The sequence below is a fragment of the Triticum urartu genome, chromosome 7, assembly GCF_003073215.2.
Source record: "Triticum urartu cultivar G1812 chromosome 7, Tu2.1, whole genome shotgun sequence".
Classification (NCBI taxonomy): domain Eukaryota; kingdom Viridiplantae; phylum Streptophyta; class Magnoliopsida; order Poales; family Poaceae; genus Triticum; species Triticum urartu.
In genome coordinates this window covers 9825971-9850134 of record NC_053028.1, presented here as the reverse complement: position 1 = coordinate 9850134, position 24164 = coordinate 9825971, and the positions used below count along the sequence as shown (strand labels likewise).

General features: G+C 46.6%; 1 protein-coding gene across 1 annotated transcript; it reads left to right on the top strand.

Annotated features, from left to right (window-relative positions):
- Window positions 1-6861: 6861 nt before the first annotated feature.
- Window positions 6862-10238, top strand: LOC125521767 (protein CWC15 homolog). Its single transcript, XM_048686830.1, has 7 exons — window positions 6862-7134; window positions 8678-8784; window positions 8930-8971; window positions 9058-9142; window positions 9522-9612; window positions 9705-9811; window positions 9941-10238. The coding sequence occupies exons 1-7, from the start codon at window positions 7004-7006 to the stop codon at window positions 10062-10064; spliced, it is 687 nt and encodes a 228-aa protein (XP_048542787.1). The 5' UTR covers window positions 6862-7003; the 3' UTR covers window positions 10065-10238.
- The last annotated feature ends 13926 nt before the right edge of the window (window positions 10239-24164 follow it).

The following is a 24164-nucleotide window of genomic DNA, read 5'->3' as shown; positions in this document are numbered from 1 at the left end:
ACGGCAGAAGATATAGAAGAGATGAGTGTCATCCCCTATGCCTCAACCATAGGTTCTATTATGTATGCCATGCTGTGTACCAGACCTGATGTAAACCTTGCCGTAAGTTTGGTAGGAAGGTACCAAAGTAATCCCGGCAAGGAACACTGGACAGCGGTCAAGAATATCCTGAAGTACCTGAAAAGGACTAAGGAAATGTTTCTCGTTTATGGAGGTGACAAAGAGCTCGTCGTAAAGGGTTACGTCGACGCTAGCTTTGACACAGATCTGGATGACTCTAAGTCACAAACCGGATACGTGTATATTTTGAATGGTGGGGCAGTAAGCTGGTGCAGTTGCAAGCAGAGCGTCGTGGCGGGATCTACATGTGAAGCGGAGTACATGGCAGCCTCGGAAGCAGCACATGAAGCAATTTGGGTGAAGGAGTTCATCACCGACCTAGGAGTCATACCCAATGCGTCGGGGCCAATCAAACTCTTCTGTGACAACACTGGAGCTATTGCACTCGCCAAGGAGCCCAGGTTTCACAAGAAGACCAGGCACATCAAGCGTCGCTTCAACTCCACTCATGAGAATGTTCAAGATGGAGACATAGATATTTGTAAAGTACATACGGACCTGAATGTAGCAGATCCGTTGACTAAACCTCTCCCTAGAGCAAAACATGATCAACACCAGAATTCCATGGGTGTTCGATTCATCACAATGTAACTAGATTATTGACTCTAGTGCAAGTGGGAGACTGTTGGAAATATGCCCTAGAGGCAATAATAAAAGGATTATTATTATATTTCCTTGTTGATGATAATTGTCTTTTATTCATGCTATAATTGTGTTATCCGGAAATCGTAATACATGTGTGAATAATAGACACCAACATGTCCCTAGTAAGCCTCTAGTTGACTAGCTCGTTGATCAACAGATAGTCATGGTTTTCTGACTACGGACATTGGATGTCATTGATAACGAGATCACATCATTAGGAGAATGATGTGATGGACAAGACCCAATCCTAAACATAGCTGGGTGGCTATAAAGGTTTTCTGACCCAATCCAATGTCAAGTATCTTTTCCTTAGACCATGAGATCGTGTAACTCCCGGATACCGTAGGAGTACTTTGGGTATACCAAACGTCACAACGTAACTGGGTGGCTATAAAGGTATACTACGGGTATCTCCGAAAGTGTCTGTTGGGTTGACACGGATCAAGACTGGGATTTGTCACTCCGTATGACGGAGAGGTATCACTGGGCCCACTCGGTAATGCATCATCATTATGAGCTCAAAGTGACCAAGTGTCTGGTCACGGGATCATGCATTATGGTACGAGTAAAGTGACTTGCCGGTAACGAGATTGAACGAGGTATCGAGATACCGACGATCGAATCTCGGGCAAGTAACATACTGATTGACAAAGGGAATTGTATACGGGGTTGCTTGAATCCTCGACATCGTGGTTCATCCGATGAGATCATCGAGGAGCATGTGGGAGCTAACATGGGTATCCAGATCTCGCTGTTGGTTATTGACCGGAGAGCAATCTCAGTCATGTCTACATGTCTCCCGAACCCGTAGGGTCTACACACTTAAGGTTGGGTGACGCTAGGGTTGTAGGGATATGTATATGCAGTAACCCGAATGTTGTTCGGAGTCCCGGATGAGATCCCGGACGTCATGAGGAGTTCCGGAATGGTCCGGAGGTAAAGAATTATATACAGGAAGTGCTATTTCGACCATCGGGACAAGTTTCGGGGTCACCGGTATTGTACCGGGACCACCGGAAGGGTCCCGGGGGTCCATCGGGTGGGGCCACCTATCCTGGACGGCCCCATGGGCTGAAGTGGGAAGGGATCCAGCCCAAAGTGGGCTGGGGCGCCACTTCCCCTAGGGCCCATGCGCCTAGGGTAGGGGAAACCCTAAAGGGGGGGCGCCCCCTTGCTTGGGGGGCAAGCCCCCCACCCCTTGGCCGCCGCCCCCCTAGGAGATTGCATATCCTAGGGCCGGCGCCCCCCTAGGCTCCCTATATATAGTGGGGGGAGGGAGGGAGGGCCTCTTACCCACGCCATTGGTGCCTCCCTCTCCCTCTCCAACACCTCCTCCTCCATAGAGTTTGACGAAGCCCTGCCGGAGTACTGCAGCTCCATCATCACCACGCCGTCGTGCTGCTGCTGGAGCCATCTTCCTCAACCTCTCCTCCCCCCTTGCTGGATCAAGAAGGAGGAGACGTTACACTGACCGTACGTGTGTTGAACGCGGAGGTGTCGTCCGTTCGGCGCTAGGATCTCCGGTGATTCGGATCACGTCGAGTACGACTCCCTCATCCCCGTTCTTTGAACGCTTCCGCTCGCGATCTACAAGGTACGTAGATGCATCCAATTAGTCGTTGCTAGATGAACTCATAGATGGATTTTGGTGAAACCGTAGGAAATTTTTTGTTTTCTGCAACGTTCCCCAACACTTTCCTTATCTTAATAGCGAGGAGGGAATCATCTTTTGGAAGAAAAAGAACATCGGAGAAATCAAATGTTTCAGATATGAGTAATCTGATAGCGTTAGTTACCATCACATCAACCTTTGCTTATTGCTTCTCTACCTGCAACGATCCCCAAAGTACCTTAATATGATGTGTCATGATAGCATGCATGGTCAATATTCCAATGTTGCGTCAGGTACCAGGCTCAAAGTTTGTTCTTTCGGTTAAGTTAATCATGTTTGGGTCACAATCTAAGTCTGAACAGATACGCACACAGACCACACTTTGGCATCATCAGGTAGAATTGTACATCTTATGTTAATATTCTAAAGCCCCTTTACTGTCAAAATTGAAAAACTCCATAACTTTAGTAAAATGGTTGAGGTAACAATCTTTCTTGAGCAGAACCAGTGTGTGTTGACTGCTTTCTGCTACATATCCTGAATCTTTTTACGGCCGCTTTCTGCTACATATCCTGAATCTTTTTACGACCGCTTTCTGGTACATATCCTGGATCTGACTTGTTAAAGCTAGCAAGCGTGTTGATGGAAAAGCCAGCCGAATACTCTTTTGTGGTAAAGAGTATTGAAGTTCTTATCGAATCTACAACAACACTAAACTACATTCCTGGTCGTGAAAGGAGACGATCAATCAAATCATCAGATGCGACAAAAACAGTGCCGAGCAAATGTTAATTAACTTGTTTATGTCAATTTGGTCGTGAAAGCACCGAAACAATGACCTGACTCGAGATCCTTTTGCTTTTATCTTTGATGAGTGACGATGGTCGGGCATAGCCGGCTAATGGAGTCCAGCATGCATGCTTGCTAAGGGCATGACTGGAGGATTAACAACTCAAAGAATTCACAAGTAGTCGTTAGTAGGCAATCCCCAACCATCAGTAAACTAACTAATGTTCACCCTTTCTACAAACAATAATTAGTAAACTAATGTTGTATTAACCGCCAGAGGGGTGAGATGAGAGAACACCAAATGCGCCACGAGGAATTAACACAGGACCGACTAATCCATCGAGCGCGTGCTCTGGTATTCCTTTTCCCCTCAATTACTTTCCGTGTAGTAGTCATTGGTCAATTTGATGGGTGTTAATTATTAACACGAGTTGGACGACAACTTTGTGGTCGTCATTGACAACAATCGGTCATGGAAGATGACGTCTATCGGCCCCATCACGTACAGCAGCGTCACGCCGATGAATGCTCTTCAAATCCGTACCCAACAACCGGGGAAATTAGCAGTTTATCACACGATTAATGTAAGATTCATACATAATATATAGTACCATATCGATCATGAACAATTTGCATGCCACGTGACATAAAATGTGTCTACTCTACTTGCGGATACGTGCGTATATGCAGACTCTTGTATTGTATCTCCTCTGTTTTTAATGTAACACGTTTTGGCAGTTCAAATTTGAATTGAACTGCCAAAACGTCTTACATTTAGAAATAAAGGGTGTGTGTATGAATTCATATGCATATGCACGCTTGTATGTGTGTGCACGTCACGTGCTAGGTGCGACGATGTAGCCAACTGAACTTTGCAACAGTCTGGTGGTGATGGAGCGCAACAGGATCATCGCTAGTGTTGCTGCTGGTTTCGGTATTATAGTAACTGCATTTGTTCTTTTCTGCTTTGCAGGTTTCTTAAAGCCCGCCTATGAAAATGTGCAAAGAAGTTAATGTGAAACCAATGATTCTTCCAACAACAAATCCTTTTGACTTGGGCAGTCACATATAGGCATCGTTTTCATGGAACTGGATGTTAATTATTGCTTGATTTCTAATTGGAGTTATCATTTGTGATGTTAAGCCCATGGTTAACGCTTTAATTATCCTTGGTATAGCAATACTTGTGCGACTTGACATGTATAGCTTATGGTCAGCGTGCATGATTGGGCTGAATTATTTTGCTATTTTTATTTATGGGTACATTTCATGTTTCTGTTTTTCTTAAATTTCCCGAATTTCATGGACTCTCGAAGGACATGTATACACATTTCAATTAATTTTGAACTTAAATGAAGTTTGTGTAAAAAGAATCGGAGTAGGTTTGCATGTTTTTCGACAATATAAGTTTTCTAAGAAATTTGGCAGTTTCCTGCCAGTCCCCCAAACTCACATGGTGATCTTCCCGTGGTGCGAGAACACCCCGGGCGGCCATGGAAATCCCCCTCAAGGGGATTAGAGCCCTGAGATACTTTCCCCTTACAACCAAACGAGGCCTAAGTGGGAGATGGTCTTGCCTATGAAGCACAACCCATGATGAAGAGAGGATCGATTCAGGCCGATGTCGCATAGAGCCATCCGACCAAGCCAATGGTTGAAACCAACCCGAGTATGGTCTCGACCATCCAAAGGTGGTTCTTTAGGAAAATGAAACACATTATTTTTTTCTCCAGAAATAACAGAAAATCAAAAAAATGATGAAGACTATGAGACTTTTTTTTTTTGAGAAACATGTGAGATGTTTCCTACTTGCCCCTTATTCAGGTAGAGCGATTGGCCCAGCCCGTTTAGCCTATCCACATATATTTTTGGAACCTTCCGGAGGGGTTGGTCTGGTTCAATTCCGATTTTTTTTGTTTTTTCCATGTTGTTTCTTTTCACAGGTTTTCTTCTTTTTCCTTTAATTTTTTTTCTTTTTACAGGAATGTCCAGGAATTTCAAGGATTGTTGCTTTTTAATAAAATGTTTGAGTTTTAGGAAATTTTAAAAATGTGCCTGTTTTATAAAAATGCTCGCGTTTCTAAAAAAAATTCTCATAATTATTTAGAAAATTCAAAATTTGTTCATGTTTTCAAAAAATGTTTGCAAAATTGAAAATAGTTTTGTTTTAAAATATGTTCAAGTATTTGGAAATAATGTTGCATTTAAAAAAAATGAAAACTTTCTAGTTTAAAAAAAATCTGGAAATTGTTCGCTTTTCTATAAATGTTCATTTAAAAAAATCATGTTTAAAAAACAATAGAAGCTTAAATATTTTTCCAAAATTGACTGGAAAACCGTGCGCTACGGTGCCTACAAAAGAAAATGCAAAATAAGGCATGTGGCTTCATGAGTTGGCGCTTTGACCCCCCTAGACTGGGAGCTCCTTATTGGCGATTTCAGTGCCGGTCTGTTTCTCTTTCTAGCTCCCAGTATGCATGATAGTGGGCTCAATTTACTAGGCCCAATTGGTGTTTGATCGGTTGCGTGACTGTTTCGACCGAGACCTGTTTCATTGTTTCGTTTGTCTCATTCCTTTAAACATATTGTTTCCTTCTAATGCTTGTTTTAAAATGTCCATTCTACATGTAAATGTTCACGAATTCAAAAACCAACTTATTCAAAAAATTCCACGAATTAAAAAGTTTCGATTTTATTTGTTTTTCAAACGTTTATTTTTTTAAGGAAAGTTAAGAAACTTGGAAAAAGTTCATGAAATTTGGGGAAAATGCACAATTTCTTTTTAAATTTGAAAAAAGTTTAATACCTGGGAACATCATAATTTGAGAAAAGATCCAAAAATGTAAAAAGTTAACGAATTTGAAAAAAAGTTCATGCACTGGGAAACAAGAAAATTAAAACAAAAATGGAAAATGGAAAAAAGTAAACGAAAAGAGAAAAAATGGACAAAAATCGAGTGGAATAAGAAAAGAGGGAACCAAAAACACATAAAATATTGATGGGGAAGCTTTTGGAAGTTTCCCCAAAATGGAGGGGCTTCTGAAAAGTGAACTCAAACTAATCTTTTGGGCTGGCTCGTTAGGAACAATGGGGAGCGAGGGTCAGCCTGGCAACCGGGCCGGGTTTCGTCGGTTTGACCATTACCAAACCCATGCCTGACACCTTATCTGGTCCTTTCCAAACCCATGAAGCTAAACAAAGATTGGGCCATGAAAAACATGGGAGTGACATATAGAAGTGAGAGAAGGCCTACTAATGGGCTGACCTCTTAGCCATGCTAATTACGTACGTTATATGTGAATGTATGTATATATTAAAAAGATAAACCATAATGAAGAAAAAAAATTTATTTAATTCTTAATATTAATCGGGTGACCTATCGGGTAACCCACGAGCATGAACTTATACACATACCCTACCCACAACAACTAATCGGGTTACCTAGGGTAAGACCCTTGGATGAAGTTGACAACCCATAGCCCTACCCATTCGGATCGGCTGCTCATGGGCGTGTGAACCCATGTGTCAGATTGCTGAATTGAAGGGAGGGGGTGTGCGCTATTTGTAAATAACCCTGTTTTTGGCGCGTAAGGCGCCAAATAGGGTTTGGGCCCAGACTGTGAGGCGTAGGAGGAGGCCCAGTTTCTGGTCGCTGGAGGCCCGCCACGAAGGAAACAAAAACGCGCTTCTGCAGGGTCCTCTCCGCAAAAATCGCCTTCCTCTTTCCCCGTCGTCTCCACCAACGCCACTCCAAATCCAGAACCGAAGGAGGAAGAGGAAGAGAGGCTAGCTAGCTAGGGTTCCGCCTCCCGCCGGCCGGAGAGAGGGAGAGAGAGGATGACGACGGCGGCGCGGCCGACGTGGGCGCCGGCGAAGGGCGGGAACGAGCAGGGGGGCACGCGCATCTTCGGGCCCTCCGGGAAGTACTCCTCCCGCGACCTCGCCGCCCACACCTCCCTCAAGCCCAGGTAAATTAAACTCCGCCAGTCGACCCCCTTCCTTCCCGCGCTCCGATGCCGAATCCACGCCCCCCGGTGGGTCGAATCGCCCGCCTGGTTAGAGGCCTCGCGCGCACGCCGTCGTTGGAATTTTGCGGTGGGGGAAAGGGTGCTAGGGTTCGTCGCTACTGGAGACCTGGGCTCCGTCCAGATCGGGGTGGCTGGCCTCGTCGATCTCGGTGCGGTGGAATTGCTTGGCGACATATAGCCATCGCTAGCTCCTGCCTCGTTGCAGGCTGGGGTGGTCGTGTATCGCCAACTCCATATAGTATTCTAAAAAAAGTTCCATATAGTGGTTTTGCATCTGCTTAGGTCCCAAATGGGGGCAATACAACCCACCCCGCCCCGCTAATCGCTTGAAATGGACGCAGCGCCTGCTATGCTATTCTGTGCGAGGTTGCCAGGGTTAGGTCGATTTCGGTACAATCTGACAAGCCAAGGCACTACTTGTTTGCTGCAACAACAGAATTAATTAACCAACATACATGTATACTTGGCTTAAGAAAGTCCGGATGCGTGTGGAAACCTGCAAAGGTCAAACAAAAATGTTGCCGATTGCTTTTAGAGGTTTGGAGCTGGGGTAGCTACTTAGCACCAAGTGTTAATGTTTTACACAACTACCTTAATGCTGTCTGCTGCTGCTACGGCATATGGAGAATAAATTTAGGCACCATAAGCAAATGGTTCATCATGGTGCATATGTTCCTCATTTGGGGTCTATTGCCCGTTAACAAGAACTGATGACACCGTATGTGGCTAAACAATTGGTTCAACCTTCACATGATTGTTTATTTATTTACCCTGGTTAGGGTTCGTCTCGAGGGACTTGGGGTTTGCAGTGGTGTCAGATAGGGATGGCTGGCCCTGCCCATGCTTGTTGAGCTCTGTGCGGTAGAGTGTTAGCGACAGATGCCGGTTGCCAGTCCTTACATCGGTGCTGGTTGTGGTTGGTGTTTTGCCAACTTAGTAGCTATATTGCTTCTGTTTAGGGCCAAGTATTGGCCATTACAATTGGCTTTTCTCTGGCAATCTTTGCAAATAGTCTGCTACTTGGTTCAACGTTGCCAGGATTAGGTCGATTTCTGTACAAACCCAGACACTTGTTTACTGCACCACACCTGACCTAAATAAGTCCTGTTATGTGGAAAAACCTGGGAATATCAAACGAAATGTAGCTATTTATCACCAGGACAACCAACTATTTGCATTTTGATGCTGCAGTAGCTACTTAGCACCAAATGTAGCTGTAACGTTTAACATAATAACCTGAATTTGTCTGCTGCTGCTGCATCAAGAGAGCAAATCTATGAACAAATTGCTTACCATGGTTCATATATTTGGTTCCTGATCTGGGGTTTATTGCCTGTTAAACATAACCTAGAACACCATATATTGCCAAACTATTGCTTCAGCCTGACATGATTGTTTTTTGTTCTTGACACCGAATCCTTAACAAAATGGGCTGGCAGTTCTTTGATGTCTACATACTGACATTCCTCCCTCTTATGTGCAGAAAAGAGGGACAACAAACTCAAGAGGAGGTACAGAAGAGGAATCTTAGGGATGAACTTGAGGAGCGTGAACGCAAGCACTTCTCATCCAAGGATAAGTCCTATGTTGGTAATGCCTCTAGATCCATCTGCTCTTTGTCCCTCATCTGGGCAGATAGTGCTTGTCACATCCTTTCTTCCGTGATGTTTATCTATTGTTGTTTTATTGTATCTGGGAATTGTAATTGATTAGTTCAAACACTTTTTTCTCGCAGACGAGAGGGACCGGCGAAAAAGTTCAGGCCTGCTCTTAGAAGGTCGGTGACACTACTTTACCAAAGTTTGCTTAGTGCCTAGGTTCAAGGCAGCATAATGATTTACTTGGTTCTTCTGGTAATCACAGGTTCAAAACGGGATGAGGATAAGATAGTTCCACGTGAAATTGATGCAGATGACTCTGACGTGGAACTAAAAAGTGATGATGAAAGGTCTGTTTAGTTCTTGCTCAGTAGTTTATCAATCACACCCATTCAAAATGCTGATGAGACTCTTCTTTCTGTTGCATCTTCTAACTGCATGAATAAATTGTAGCCTGAATTGGGGCCGAAACTGTTCAATAGGTGTTGTCTACCATAAACTTTGGAATTGGGTGATACACATTCTTATGCTGGCTAGCATTCTTTTCATTGCAGTTGGATTATGTTTATGTTTACAAGAAAAACATATGGTAAAATAGCAAAAAAGTATAATACAGCAATTGTCCTGATATTTTTTGGGACAGAGCTGTTTAGCTGGGTCCAGTGTTGTAGTTCAGTTGGTTATCTCAACTTAATTTATGTCTTACTCATCAAATTATCTTATATTCAGCGACGATGATGACGACGACGATGACACTGAGGCACTAATGGCAGAGCTTGAAAGGATTAAAAAAGAAAGAGCCGAGGACAGGCTTAGAAAGGTTTGTTGTTTTCTTCTCTGTATTATCATTTTGAGGCGCTCTTTTTCTTTAGGTTTAGAGAATTAATGTGAACTCATGTCTGTTTGCTGCAGGAGCGTCAGCAAGCAGAAGAAGAGGCCAAGATGAAGGAGGCTGAGCTGATGCGAGGAAACCCACTGATCAATATGAATAACTCTGGCTCCTTCAATGTGAAGAGAAGGTTAGGACAGTGATGCCTAGCGTATCATATTATATGCTTCTTTTATGTTTTGTTGTCCTTTTTTTAGGAATAGAATGCTGCCATGCTTTATGCCGAGCTTAATCCTGTTCATATATGTGTTTGTCGCAGGTGGGATGATGATGTTGTATTCAAGAACCAGGCTCGTGGAGAGACTAAGACACCGAAACGGTTCATCAATGACACCATCAGAAGTGATTTCCACCGCAAGTTTCTGCATAGGTACATGAAATGATGCTGCTGTATGCTTTATGTTGTCTGGACATTATGCATGCTGAAAGAGCCTGTGATGTTTCTGTATTCTGAAGATCGATTTGTATGACATAACTGTAACAGCTACGTTATCTTAATGGTGATATGTTTACCCTGTTCCTAAGAGTAAAGAAAAGAACCCACTGCTTGTGTATTACTGATGCTTCGCTGTGACCTCAGGATGTTTCTATTAGTACATTGACCTGGAAATATGTATGCTTGCTGTGTACTCTCAGTTTGTTTCACTGCCCAGCAGTGTCTTGGAAAATTCATTGAGCGCTTGATACACCAATTTTCTTGCCGGCCTTCTCTTTGGGAAAGTGATTTTAATTAAACTAGCAACCAAAGTTCCTTCTCTATTTGATTGTTTTCTGGTTTGGCTTGATGGATTTGATTGTTTTCTGGTTTGGCTAGATGGACAGTTAGTGAGAGTTTAACCGAGTAAATTGGCAGGTTACCCTTTGCCTCTTTCTCATGGCATTGGAGTCGTTGTACTGCTCGGAGATTGATATCCTGGTTCTCCATTGTTGGCTGGCCATCTTTTTCATGGCTAGCCGGGAGGAGCTAGGGGACATCTATGTTATCTCTTTGTTTATTTGGTCAGTCAGTTCTGTTTGCATGGTTGCATCTTCTATATTCTTACTGTTCAGAATCTGCATAGAAGATATCTTGATTTTGTTGATTGATGTCGAGATAATGTTGCTTGCCATTGAATTCGAATGAAGTAGCTCATTTTCCTTTCTATTTCTTCTCTCTTCGACTTTGGATTTATTATTTATTTGGTCTTCTTGTTGCATGCAAATTGAACTTCTATTTGCTTGCTGGCTCCTTAGGGGGAAATGATCTTACTTAGCCTGCAATTGAAGTTGTGTTCTTGGTTTGTGGTTCTCACTGTTTGATTAATGTCTAATTCGTGTTTACTGAAGTAGTAGGGAGAGTTTTAGCCGAGCAAAATGGCAGGTTACCCTATGCCTCAGTTTCTCATGGCATCGGAGTCGTTGTGCTGCTCGGAGATCCATCACTCCCTGGTCTCATGATGTTTGCTGGCCACTTTCCTGGGGCCGGTGAGCGAGGCTGGGTGAACATATTCTCTCCTCTTTGGTTGAATTAGTCAGTTGGCCTCCTTGCTCTGTTTTCTTATTTTCCAGTGACTGAGATCTGTTTTTGTCGGCCATGGCTGAACTTATCTGCTGGTTCTTTCTATTTTATCGGTTGATGTTTTCAGATTGTGGTCTGTTTCTTACTGCTATCTACTACCTAGGGCTGTTCCTCCTGACCATGTTTTTCTTTTGATTTTTTGGGTCTGTTGAACGCTTTGTTAGTTGTTGATTTCTGATTAGACTAGAGTGAAGTAGCGAGAGTTCAGCCGAGCAAATTGGCAGGTTACCCTATGCCTCAGTTTCTCATGGCATCTGGGTCGTTGTGCTGCTCGGAGATCAATGACTCCTGGTTCTCATGTTGTTCGCTGGCCAATTACCTTGGGGCTGGTGAGTGAGGCTGGGTGAATATATTTTTATCTTGGCTGATTGAATTATTAGTACGTGCCCTCTCCTTGCCCCTGCATGTTGAGAGCGACTGGGATCTGTTTTTGTCGGCCTTGGCTGACTCTGTTTTATGCTCCAGAGAAGATATATGATACTTATCTGCTGATTCTTTTGATTTTGTTGGTTGATATGTGCAGACAGTGGTTTGCTATCTACAACTGGAGCTGCTATTCCTAACCTGCATTTCTTCTGTTTTTTAATAGTTTGTTTGACAGTAAGTTAATTTGTTGATTCCTTAGTAGACTAAACTGTATTAGTGTGCGAGGAAAATGGCAGGCTACTCTTTGCTGCTGTTTCACATGGCAATGGAGCCGTGCTGCTGTTGGGAGGTCCATCACTCCTGGCCCTCTTATGGGTTTGTTCGAGACTCGAGGGGGCCTATGGTCATTGTTTAATTGTTGAGTCGATTCTGCGTGTATTGGTGTTTGGCTCGAGATTGAGCAAAGGATCTGTGAGCTGGTAGTTCTCTTGTTCTTGATGTTCAGACATAAGTTGCTTGTTATCCAATCCAATGAAGTAGTGCATGCTATTTTCTGGTGTGCGCTATTATTATCTTGAACTCTTGGCAAATAGTAAGACTGAAAGGAATCCTTGGTGCTCCTCCGGTTACAGTATTTTGACGACCGTTTTTTTGGAAATATGTGAATGTACAGTCTCATTCTTTTTTGGGAGAGCAACATTCTTATTATCTTAGAAAAGAGGAAGCCCCTGTTTGATGGAGGGAAATTATGGTGTGTTGCTGATGTATGCTGTGTCCCAGAATACGTACAGTATTGTCCATAGATGAAATGGAGACGAATCAATGCAGGTGATGGTAATACTCTACCCAGTTTCAAATGTACGTAGAAGAGTAAGTATACATAACTCTTGTCTCAGATTTGTGTAGACATGGACGTTTTAGTGTCATCGTTTTATGACAAATTTTTTCGAGAGTACTATGACAGTTTTTTTGATTAATTGTTTGATGCGATGTCCGTTGTGATGTCAGTCGCTTTACAGAAACCAAGTAAAAGCAGACAGCAGTACAGAGATGAGAGGAGATATTTTCGGTGTACATCCAAATTGCCCACGTTACAGCGACTGTAACGTACTCTGGCCTGATCCCAAGTGTAGGTATCATCCACGTAGCACCACGACGTAACACATTCTTATGTTCCGGTTGGCGCCGGCTGTGCACAATTGGGCGATCTGTAGCGCCCGCATTGACCTGCAACTCCCTATGCCGACGATACACATCGACCTGGAGTTGCCGGTGTTGTGAGCGCGGCGGTGCGGTGCTGCGAGGGAGCGCCCAGTGTTGCGGAGCGCACCGATGCAGCATCTCTGGTGTTGCGGGAGCGTCTCAGTCTCCTTGCTGCTGCCGGCGTTGCGACAAGTTGAGAGCGGTGGCATTGCCATGAAGACGCTACTGCCGGTGGCGCGACAAGTCGAGGCAGGCGATACTGCAATGAAGGGGGCACTGCTGCCGGCGCTCCTGCATCCGAGCGTGGCCACGTTGCGCCCAGATCACAAATGATCGGACGGCTCTTGATGCGGCTTAAGTTTCACACTTATCATCCGGTTAATTGCTAGCAGTCGCATTGAATTAATGTACATGATGGTGACACACTCTTACCGTGCGTGCTTGTGTCTGTCTGTTTAACCCCTATGGTCAACGTCTTGTTTCTACTGCGGTGTCAATCTAAAGCGGAGGATCACTAGTGGTCGAGACCTCGAGATGAGACCAAAGTCATGTTTTAGCTGCCGTCCGTGCGCTACATGATTCAACACTATGGTTGGTGCCTGCCATTGCGGGCCGCTTAAGAAAAAACTATGCACACCTCATCATCATGTTAAAAAATTTAAAAAATATTCCCGCGTTACGTGGACATCACAACCATCTTAAAAGCAAAAAAAAAGATCTAGAAAAACTTCTATAAAAAAAGTCTCCCTATCATTTAAAAAAATTAAAAAAATACTTTCTCACCGTGACCAACCAGCATGCGCCACATGGCGTAGCTGGTTGGCCACCATTCTAGCGCCTCTTAATCTCTACTTCTAATGGACGAGTTGGTGAATCGTCTCCGCGGTTTATTTTCGCTGGTTTTTTTCGTCTCTCCTCCCACCACCCCCTCCCACCCTGGTCCGCGGTTTATTTTCGCTGGTTTTTTTCGTCTCTCCTTCCACCACCCCCTCCCCACCCTCGTCCATCGGTTATTTTTCTCTCCACTCTTTATTACAACCAGAACTTCCCTAATGTATAACAATCACGTATCTAACTTCCTTAAATTATGCAAATCAATCGATTCCTTTTATTGGTTCAATTTGTCTTAGGAAACAAATAACAGATTTTCAGGAAACAAATAATACATTTTAATCTAACTTCCTTAAATTATGTAAATCAATCGATTCCTTTTATTGGTTCAATTTGTCTTAGGAAGCAAATAACAGATTTTCAGGAAACAAATAATACATTTTAATCTAACTTCCTTAAATTATGCAAATCAATAGATTCCTTTTATTGGTTCAATTTGTCTTAGGAAACAAATAACAGATTTTCAGGAAACAAATAATACATTTTAATCTAACTTTCTTAAATTATGCAAATCAATCTATTCCTTTTATTGGTTCAATTTGTCTTATTAAACAAATAACATATTTTCAGGAAACAAATAATTCATTTTAATCTAACTTTTCTAACTTATCTAAATCAATCGATTTCTCTTATTAGTGAAATTTGTTTTAGGAAACAAATAACAGACACGTCACAACTTTCCTCCCAATAAATAGTTTATTAACATTTGCAAACTTTCCTAATTAGACACGTCACAAACGGCAGGTACTGATATCATGTTACCAAACAATAAAACCCCATTTGCATAGAAATCAGTTCAAAAATCCTAACTTTGCTAAATTTTTACCTTTCCTTGATAACAACCAATATTTCCTATGTTTTCCACTTATTGAAGGAAATCACCCCTCCATCGATATTACCATTTTTTTGAACCGAGATCTCCGGGTTATGATTTTTTTTTGCGATTCTTTCCAATTGTGGCCTCTCCTTCCACTCCGGCTCCTCCTTGCATAAACACCTCCACCACAGCCAGGTGACACCGCCCCAGACCTCCTGCCTCTCCACATCTTCTCCGCCATCTCCTTCTCGTACTCCATTAACAATCCCTCCGCCACATTTGTCCACGACGATGTCGAGGGCATGGCGCAGCAGCGTACCAGCGGTAGAGCAGCGCATAATAGCAGGAGGCAACACGCAGCAGGCGAGGCGAGCGGCCAACGGTGGAGGGCAGAGATGCGGCCGGCGTGGCTGAGGGGGCGGCTGGCAGAAGATGGCCACGACTGGAGGCGGCGTGAGGCAGGGGCGCGACAGCGGGGAGAGCGAAGGGATAGGCGGCAGCAGACGGGGCGAGCGTAGCCAGCGAGAGTGTGGCGTGCGGCCAGGGTGTGTGTCACGCGGGGCACAGTGGTGCGGTGGCTGCGGCGAGCGCGAAGGCAGCGGCGGGCGCGACCGACACGATGTAGCACGGGCGTGGGCATGTAGAGGGATTGGCCCCGCGGGCGCGGAAGAAGAGCGGCAGGCTCGGGCATGGGCGTGCATAGGAGCGGGCATGTGCCACGGGGTCAATCCGAGGAGCTCGGTGGCTACCCCTGCAATGGCCATGGCGGACGGTGGTTCTCGGCCACGACGAAATACCTAACGAGAGCAAACGAGAGGGGAAACAGGGGAAAGGCAAGAGGAGATCATGGCGGTGTCAATGGCGCCCTAGGGGAAGACATGGGAGCTCGGGGCCGCGCGGATCGAACGACAATGTCGTGGTGGCCCAAGGTTGAGGAAGACGACAACGACATTGATGCAGGGGTGCTGGACTTGATCTCGTTGGCGTAGACGAAGTAGCCAAGGCGTTCGGAGCTCCTCGACAAGCTCCTAGACCGCAGGGAGGGCAATGGCCATGTTGACAGGGTCGGTCATGGTGGCCGTGGCGTCTGACTTCGTCCAGATCGACGGGATCGAGCGAGCGAGCAGGAGAAGTGGATTTGGGAGGGGGCGTCGAGGAGGAGTGAGGCCATGGGGGCAGGAAAGGAAGGGCGTCACCCTTGTCCATTCCCCTTCGATGCCAGCGAGGTGGTCGGGCGGGAGCCCGGCTTTGTAGCGACGCGGCTCGGGGAACAGGAGAAGACGACCGCGCGGGGACTGGACCGCTGAGCCGGTTCGGTGGCAAGGCCCGGGGGCAGGGCGAATCCCTTTTACATCGTCCTTTTGGTTTTTCAATGTATTCTAATCTGTTTCTCCTTTTTAACACCGTTTTCTATTTATTCTTATCAACTAAATGATCTCTACTCCTAATGTCTCAGTTGGTAGTCTCCGTTCTGTGTTTATTTTCGTCCCACCTCCCGAGTGAGGGAGAGGGGGAGAGAGAGTGAGGAAGAGGGAGGGAGAGGGTGTGTGTGTGAGAATTTGATGGTAAAAAAGGTCGTCAATGTCGCTTAATATGTATGAGAACATAATTGATATTGAATTTTTAAAGTTAACGTGGTCCCGTTGCAACTCACAGGCGTTCTTCTAGTAGGTTTAATTATAAACATGGCTATTTTTATTTTTATTTTTATTGAGGGAAACGTTGCTAGTTTCCTTGTGACAATAGCGTAATAATCTGATGCGGGCGCAGAAACACCCACCCATCCATCCATCCTCCTCTGTAGCCCTGCACGATCTCAGCCGTCCACTTGACTTGAACCCTAGGTGGTAGGTGGCGAGTGGCGACGGCAGGCACCGTATATAATCGGTCAGCACTCCGACGTACGCCGATGTACCCTCCTATCACCTGTGGCCAATCTGCCTCCCTTCTCCACGGTGGCAGTTGGCATCCATCCGTCGATTGCCAGATGCGGGGCGGTGGCTACGATGGCAGACATCACCGTCGATCGGATACCTTGTGTCCAAGAGATCGGCGGGGGACGACGATGACGGCGAGGTCGCTCGGAGGCCCTGCACATCGCCTGCCGGAAGAATTTCTTGGTCCCGATCCGCTTCTGCAGCTTCAAACCTCGACACTCGACAGAGTCTATGTCAGTCAGTACACACACCGATTCATCCATCTATTTGCAACCACTTCATTCATCCATCTCCCTTCATCTTTTCTTCTCTTATCTTGATCTTGTTCGTCCTGACTTGTGGATTTACAGCCAAGTTTGCCCTCGCTGGATACCTGATATGGAGTCGTGCATGGTGGACTCGGCCATCAGTGTCGTCTCCATCAAATTAACCGGATCCGGTCGGTATACGGTTTTGTTCTTGCTAAGGGATAAGATTGACTACAAGCGTGTCTACCTCTTCAGACGTGAAAGATGAAATACCCCCATATCATCAGCTCCAGGGTGTGTACATCTTCTTCCCCAAAATTGTTTCTTATATCATTGTTGGTTGCTAGAACGTGCTAGTCAAATCCGTAAATCTACTGTGAATAAAAGGCGTGTATATGTGCTGTATTTCACCGTAATATTATAGGATCGTTGCTGCGGTGGTGAATAGGTACATTAGTTTGGCACTACAAACTAGAAACTTGCTAGGTTTATGCCCTGTACACATCATCAAAGATTCTTCTATACGAAACTTTTTCCTGATAAAATCAGGTCCTTCTCTGCCAGCATCATATATCAACTAGATCGATATCGCGCCTTGGCGCGAGGGTGCCGATTCCTACGTTTTGTTCAAGAATGTAATGCTAAGTTAGTAGGAATCCAAGTTTAGCATACGCATTCGTGCAGGATAACAATAAATTGAAGAAGAAACATTCAATTGTGGCAGGAGAGAGGCATAACATTGGTCAATATTGGCATGAGATTATAAGGTAGAATTGATTTCAGTCTGTTCATAAGACCACAAAAAGATAGCCACTCGACTTGAAGTTTGAAACAAAAAGTGCAGCCACTCGACATGAAGTTCGATACCAAAAGCGTGATAATTGGAGAGGAAGTAATAAGAACAGGAGCATAATAAAGGAGAGAGACAACCATCGAGCCATAGCTGCTCAACATACTAATAGGTGGATACATTCAATTTCCTTGTTGATAAACTTCGTAGGTGCCACTTCGCACGATCCTGATAGAAACAACTTATGAGATATATGGTATATCATCATCTATGTATAGACATTGCACTTGCAATCTTATACCTTACCCTTATTAAAGCCTATGGACAGTGAGCGCTGGTTCCCCCCTTTCAATCTCAAAGGCGAAGACACATATCCGAAACTCTTTGAGCCCTGCTGCCTTGGCAAACTCTCACCAATTGTTTGTTTGACACAGAACTTGCACTCGTGGTTTGGCAGGTGACATGATCGTGTTGCAAGAGAGTGCACTGAAATTTTATCATCGTTTGTTGACCCTTTCATGGTGTGGTTGCTACCAGTGCTCTAGGAGAAACAAAGTTGCATTAATAGTAATTTGGCAAAACATATGTTGATTAGGAATAATAAAGTTGAGATCATATGAAAGATCAGATTCAACTCATATTCTGTGATAATTGGAAGTCTATACATCAAGTACCAATCTTATTATCACTACTCCTCTGTTCACAAAGGGATGGTAGTAAGCATACTGTTAGACCATATGAGCAACAACTCTCCCTTTCATGTTATTCAGAAATCATATACACAAATTAAGGAAAGCTTTTTTGTAGTTCCCATCATTTGCAGTTTCGGCTCCTATGAAAGAGCGCGTTGCCTGCCGAATAACGGGCGACAAGAAAATGATAATCGGCTGGAAATAAAGTTGCTTTTGGTGTTGAATTTTTCTGCAAACACATAATCTTAAACCATGCCGATGAGCAGTGAAGAGAAAGTAAAGTTTATACATAGAATACATTCAGATAGACTCTCTTTAATAGCTCTTTTGCATGATCACGACATCCCTCCAAGAAAACAGTGTCAACAAATTGAAAATTGATAAGAGAATGATACATTAACAGGCAGGTTTAAATTTAACAGAAGGACATACCAAAAAAAGGATGTAGTTTACTACTGCATCCACAAGTCTAAACAAAATAGTAAGATCAAAGTTGAATTCATATTTTACACGAGTCTAAGCAAAGACGAAGGTCATACATTGAAATAGTTTATGCCAAGCTCAAATATTTGGAAAAGTATCTTCTGAATCCATGACTCCTTTGCGGTAGCACAAACTTAAACCAATATTCAGATAAGTATCTTCCGGATCCATCAACTCCTTTGCGGTGGCACATAACAACGCAATGCGGTAGATCCTGAGGCATATTCTAAGGATCGAAAAACAAAAAGTGCAGACCTTGCATTACAAACCTGACTTTGGCGAAGTGTATTTAGCAGTGCCAAAGGGTGCGAACATATTTAGAAATCAACAATCACAAAGAAAAAATAGAAATCTTGAAACAAGATGACTGAGCAATTTTACATAGGTACCTTGGATCTAGCTGCTTATTAATAGGTGTCTGCAACCTAGAGAGAACGAATTACAACTAAGGAGATGAATAAGGTTATTTCCGGAGGTGTGCGTCAATCAATCACTTAAAAGAAAATTCTCAGCAAACAACAATTTATATATCCGCCTAGATAATCTTGACAATTATCAAGTATATGCTAATAATATATATCTACACCAGAGAGGAATCGCCATGCCATTCAATATTTCAATCTTTAAAGAACAACTTCTCAGTGAAACCCCAAATAAAGATATCCCAACATTAATTTGGAGATCATACACCCGGTCCAGTTTTCACCTTTGTTATCACTATCTATAAGTATCAAATGATTGTACTTATTTTCTAATTATCTCAATCTAAGCTAATGGGCTCATATACAAAACCAAAGACTGATATTTTAGCTTCCAAAGAAAATTCAATGACCAAAGGCTACTGAAACTTACATCTAAATTGCAACACTGTCGATCCATGGCATCTGCCAGCTGCAGCAACGCCATCATTTCCTCTGGCCAGCTTTTCCTGTGTTGTAGGGGACGTGTCGGTGTACTAGAGTAGGGGTACCCTAGTACCCCGAACTTGTGCACGGGCAGCCACAGCATCCCGCGGCAAGGCTTGCCGCGGGACCGCCAAGACCCTCCGCGGCTACTTTGAAGACCATTCAAGAACAAAGTACTCAAACCAAGGCCCCGGCAAGAAAAGCTGGCCGGGAAGGAAACAAGACCCCGGCAAGAGGAGCTTGCCGGGAAGGCCACTCAAGGCATACCAAGAAAGCTTGCCGCGACACGCCGCGCGTCGCGGCAAGGCCCGGTGAGCGACAAGCTCCCGAACACGACAAGACGACGACCGGGGCAAGGAGCTTGCCGCGGGAAACCCCCACTTCGTGCCCGCGCTCCAGCTCACCTGCCAACGTGTCGCTCTAGGATTCTCCCAAGCACACGTGGCAGGAGGCCGTGCAGCTAGGGGTGCGAGGTGGCAAGCAGGCGCTGACAAGATAACCATCGTGGCAAACGGTGGCGTCCCTAGCGGTCCCTTTCGGTACTGTTTAGGCGACACAGATGGGCAATTAATGCCCTTGTCCCCTGCCGCCAGGGTTAGGTATGATAACACTGTAACAGGTAGCTGTACCTACCACAACACCTTTCCATTTTTGCCCTTTACCTCCGTTGCCACCTGTGGGTAACCCCTTGAGCATATAAAAGGAGGCCCGTGTGCAACGTAGAGGGGGGTTGGCCAGCTCGTCCACTCACGCTCGGTCTTGCTAGCCGCCGGTGTGTACTGTAGCACTCCGTGCTCCCGAGCTAGAAATCAATACACATCCACAAAGCAGGAGTAGGGTTTTACGCATCCGTGCGGCCCGAACCTGGGTAAATCGCCCGCGTGCTCCGCCTCGATCTGCTCTTTGCGCGACCTCCGCCCCCGCCGAACCGAAAGGGACCCGGTCCGCCGGTCCCATAGGTGCCCGTGGATCAGCAACCCCGGCATCTCTGGCGCGCCAGGTAGGGGGCGTCGAAGTTGTGTGAACCAGATCCGGCGTTCTTGCGAGCTAGATCTTCATCATCTTCATCAACATGCCGCCGAAGAAGAAAGTTTCGGAGGCAGCTGCTCCGTCCGCGCCGAGCCAGCCACCGCCGGAGCAAACGGTTGGTGGGGCGGGCACCGGCGGAAGGACACGCGCCGACGAGGGAACTCACGGTGCTACCAGGTCCCAGGACAAGGCTGCGCTGCCTATCGGCGGCGTAGCCGGCTCCCACAATGACCGGGCACACTCCAAAATCTCGGCATCCGTGCATGCACCGCGCCCATCTCAGGAGGCGCGGGACAGGCAGCGTCATGGTACTCACGGTACCATGCGTTCGCTAGATCAAGATCGAGCTGGTGGATCTCGGAGCGCTCAGGACCACCATGCACGTCAACCTGCTGGCGCGAGCGAGACACGGTCGCCTGGACGAGATACTGCTCCTTCTAACGTAGTTAGAAGTCCGAGCATATCCCGCTCCTCGCACCGTTCGCCACAGCCACCCGCCACCACAGCAGAAGCTTTGGCGCGAGCTCAGCTGCTCCTAGACTACCCTCCAGCGGCGGACAAGATCGACGACTGGAGAGCCACTATCCAGAGTCTCATCGGCTTCGCCAACGGCGACACTCCACGGCAGCCGAGCGCGTCTCAGCCGCGGCAAGCCAGCTAGGCACGAGCCAGAGACGACAAGACTGGTGGGGGTGCAACTACTATGCACTCTCCACCCCGAAGGCCAAGATCGTCGACTCGCCGGGTCCACCTCGACAGCGACTCCACCGCGTCGTCAGATCCGCGAGCTCGTCGCGATCAGCGCCAAGTTCTTCAAGAACGACAACAAGAAGACGCTCGTACTCGCATCGAGCGCCGGAGAGAAGCGCGGCGTCAATCAGACCAGCGCGCTGGGCCCTCTATTGACATGCATGCGCCGGAGGAGCCAGGCGACTTGCCGTACGCGGTAGGTTGCCCTGCGTTCACTCGTGAGCTGCGGCAAGTCCAGTGGCCCAGTACGAAGAATTTCAAACCAGATGTACCCATGAAGTACGACGGTAAGTCGCATCCATCGGAGTTCCTCAGCATCTACACCATCACGGTGCAGGCTGCTGGGGGGCGGGACGATAAGATCCTTGCCAACTACTTCCCGTTGGTGCTCAAGCCCAACGTCAGGTCCTGGCTCATGCACTTGCCGGACAACTCCATATCCTCCTGAGCTGATCTATGCCATCAGTTTGTCGGCGCCTTCACAGGCGGCCACAAACCTCATGGCCAAGAGAGCGATCTTCACCTGCTCGTCCAGAAGGAAGGGGTGCCCCTGCGCAAGTATATCCAGAGGTTCAGCCGTGTACAGCACAACATCCCAAATATCCACCCTGCTGCGGTAATCAGCGCGTTCCATCAGAACGTGCGTAACCGCAGGATGCAGGAGGAGATGGCGATGTGCAAGATTCGGGACGTCACCGAGCTATATGCCCTGGCCGACAAGTGTGCACGCGCTGAGGAAGGGAGGAAATTCCCCGGAGAAAGCACTGGAGCAGGGGGATCTGACAGCGAGGATGCCGCCCCGGAAAAGAAAAACCGGCGGCGCAACAACAGGAAGAAGCAGAACAAAGAGGTGCTGGTCGTTGAGCAGTCCAGCAGCGACGGCGGCGCCAAGCGAGCCAAGGTCGGTAGCTCCGGCAAGGAGGTTGCCGCATGCACCAACTGCCAGGCTGTGGCGGCCGCCGACAAGCAGGACGGCTCCGACAACCAATACTGCAAGATTCACCGCACCAAGGGCCATGACCTCCGGAGCTGCAAGAAAGTCGAGCAGCTTGTCCAGCAGCAAAGAGCTGAGTACGAGCGGCGCGACAAGGAGAGGGCCCAAGGGGGTGCTGAAGAATCCGGCAAGAAGCGCGCCAGACGGGGAGGACGCCGCGGCAAGGCCAAGCAGCGACAAGGAGACAGGCCTCCCCGCGGCCGCGACAACGATAAAGATGACGATGACGAAGACATGGATGATGTTGAGACCAGTGAACAGGAGTTTCAGAAAGCTACAGAGGTCTTGTGCGTTGACGGCGGTGCTTCTCTGCACACTTCACACCGCCAACTCAAGCAATGGGCGCGGGAAGTCAATGCAGCGGAACCGCCTGTCGAATCGCGCAAGCTTCTGAAATGGTCCAGCACGCCTATCATCTTTGACATTGAAGACCACCCTGATCGCACAACTGCGGTCGGGTGCCTGCCGATGTTGGTTTCACCAACTATCCGCAACCTCAAGGTCACTAAGATGTTAGTTGACGGCGGGGCCGGCTTAAACCTGATCTCCTCCGCTGTGCTCCAGAAACTCCAAATCCCTGACAGCGAGCTCAAAGAGACCGGCACATTCCAAGGAATCAACCCGGGAAGGAGCAAGCCGAAGGGGAAGGTCACGCTGCCGGTAACATTTGGCAGCGAGCTAAACTTCAGGACTGAGAAGGTCACATTCGACGTTGCCGATATCCCATTGCCCTACAATGGGATACTTGGCCGTCCAGCACTCGCCAAGTTCATGGCAGCCTCTCACTACGCATATAACATGCTGAAGATGCCAGGCCCGATAAGCATCATTTCTGTCCCTGGCGACAAGAAGGATGCTCTTATCTGCGCCGATAAGATCTACCGGGAAGCAGCAGCCACGGCAGATCGCAATCTACTTGCCGCTGAAGCTCCCGGGGGGAAGAAGACCAAGTCCGGCAAGAGTTCTGATGCCCACTCCGGCAAGCGCACCTCTTCGGAGTGCTGCGCTGCCGTCGAGGACGCACCATCGAGCTCCATCGGCAAGTGCAAGAAGACGATGGCAGCTCCGCCAGAGACTAAGAAGGTATCCGCCAAGGAGGGCGGCACTGGTGGTACCTTCACCATCAGTGCCACGCTCGACCCTAAATAGGAAAGCGCGCTCGTTGCTTTCCTGCGGGCGAATGTCGACGTGTTTGCGTGGCAACCGTCTAACATCCCCGGTGTTCCCAGGAAAGTGATTGAGCACCACCTTGCCGTTTGTCCTCATGCGCGGCCCGTCAAGCAGAAAGTCAGGAAGCAGGCAGTGGAGCGCCAAGAATTCATTGCAGAAGAGATCAAGAAACTGGAAGCAGCAGGCCTTGTCAGAGGAGTGCTCCATCCCACGTGGTTGGCCAATCCTGTAGTCGTGCGCAAGGCAAACGGGAAATGGAGACTTTGCATCGACTTCACCGATGTTAACAAAGCTTGTCCCAAAGACCCATTTCCTTTGCCGCGCATTGACCAGATTGTTGACTCCACAGCCGGATGTGATTTGCTTTCATTTCTTGACGCATACTCAGGATATCATCAGATCTTCATGGCAGAAGAGGATGAGGAGAAGACCACATTTATTACTCCATGTGGCACATACTGTTTCGTACGGATGCCTTTCTGATTAAAAAATGCTGGTTCGACGTTTGCAAGAGTAGTCCATGTTGCTCTTGAGCCACAAATACACAGAAATGTGGAAGCCTACATGGATGATATAGTGGTCAAGAGCAAGGACAGAGCAACCGTGATTCAAGATTTAGACGAGACCTTTGCAAATCTGCGCAAGATCAG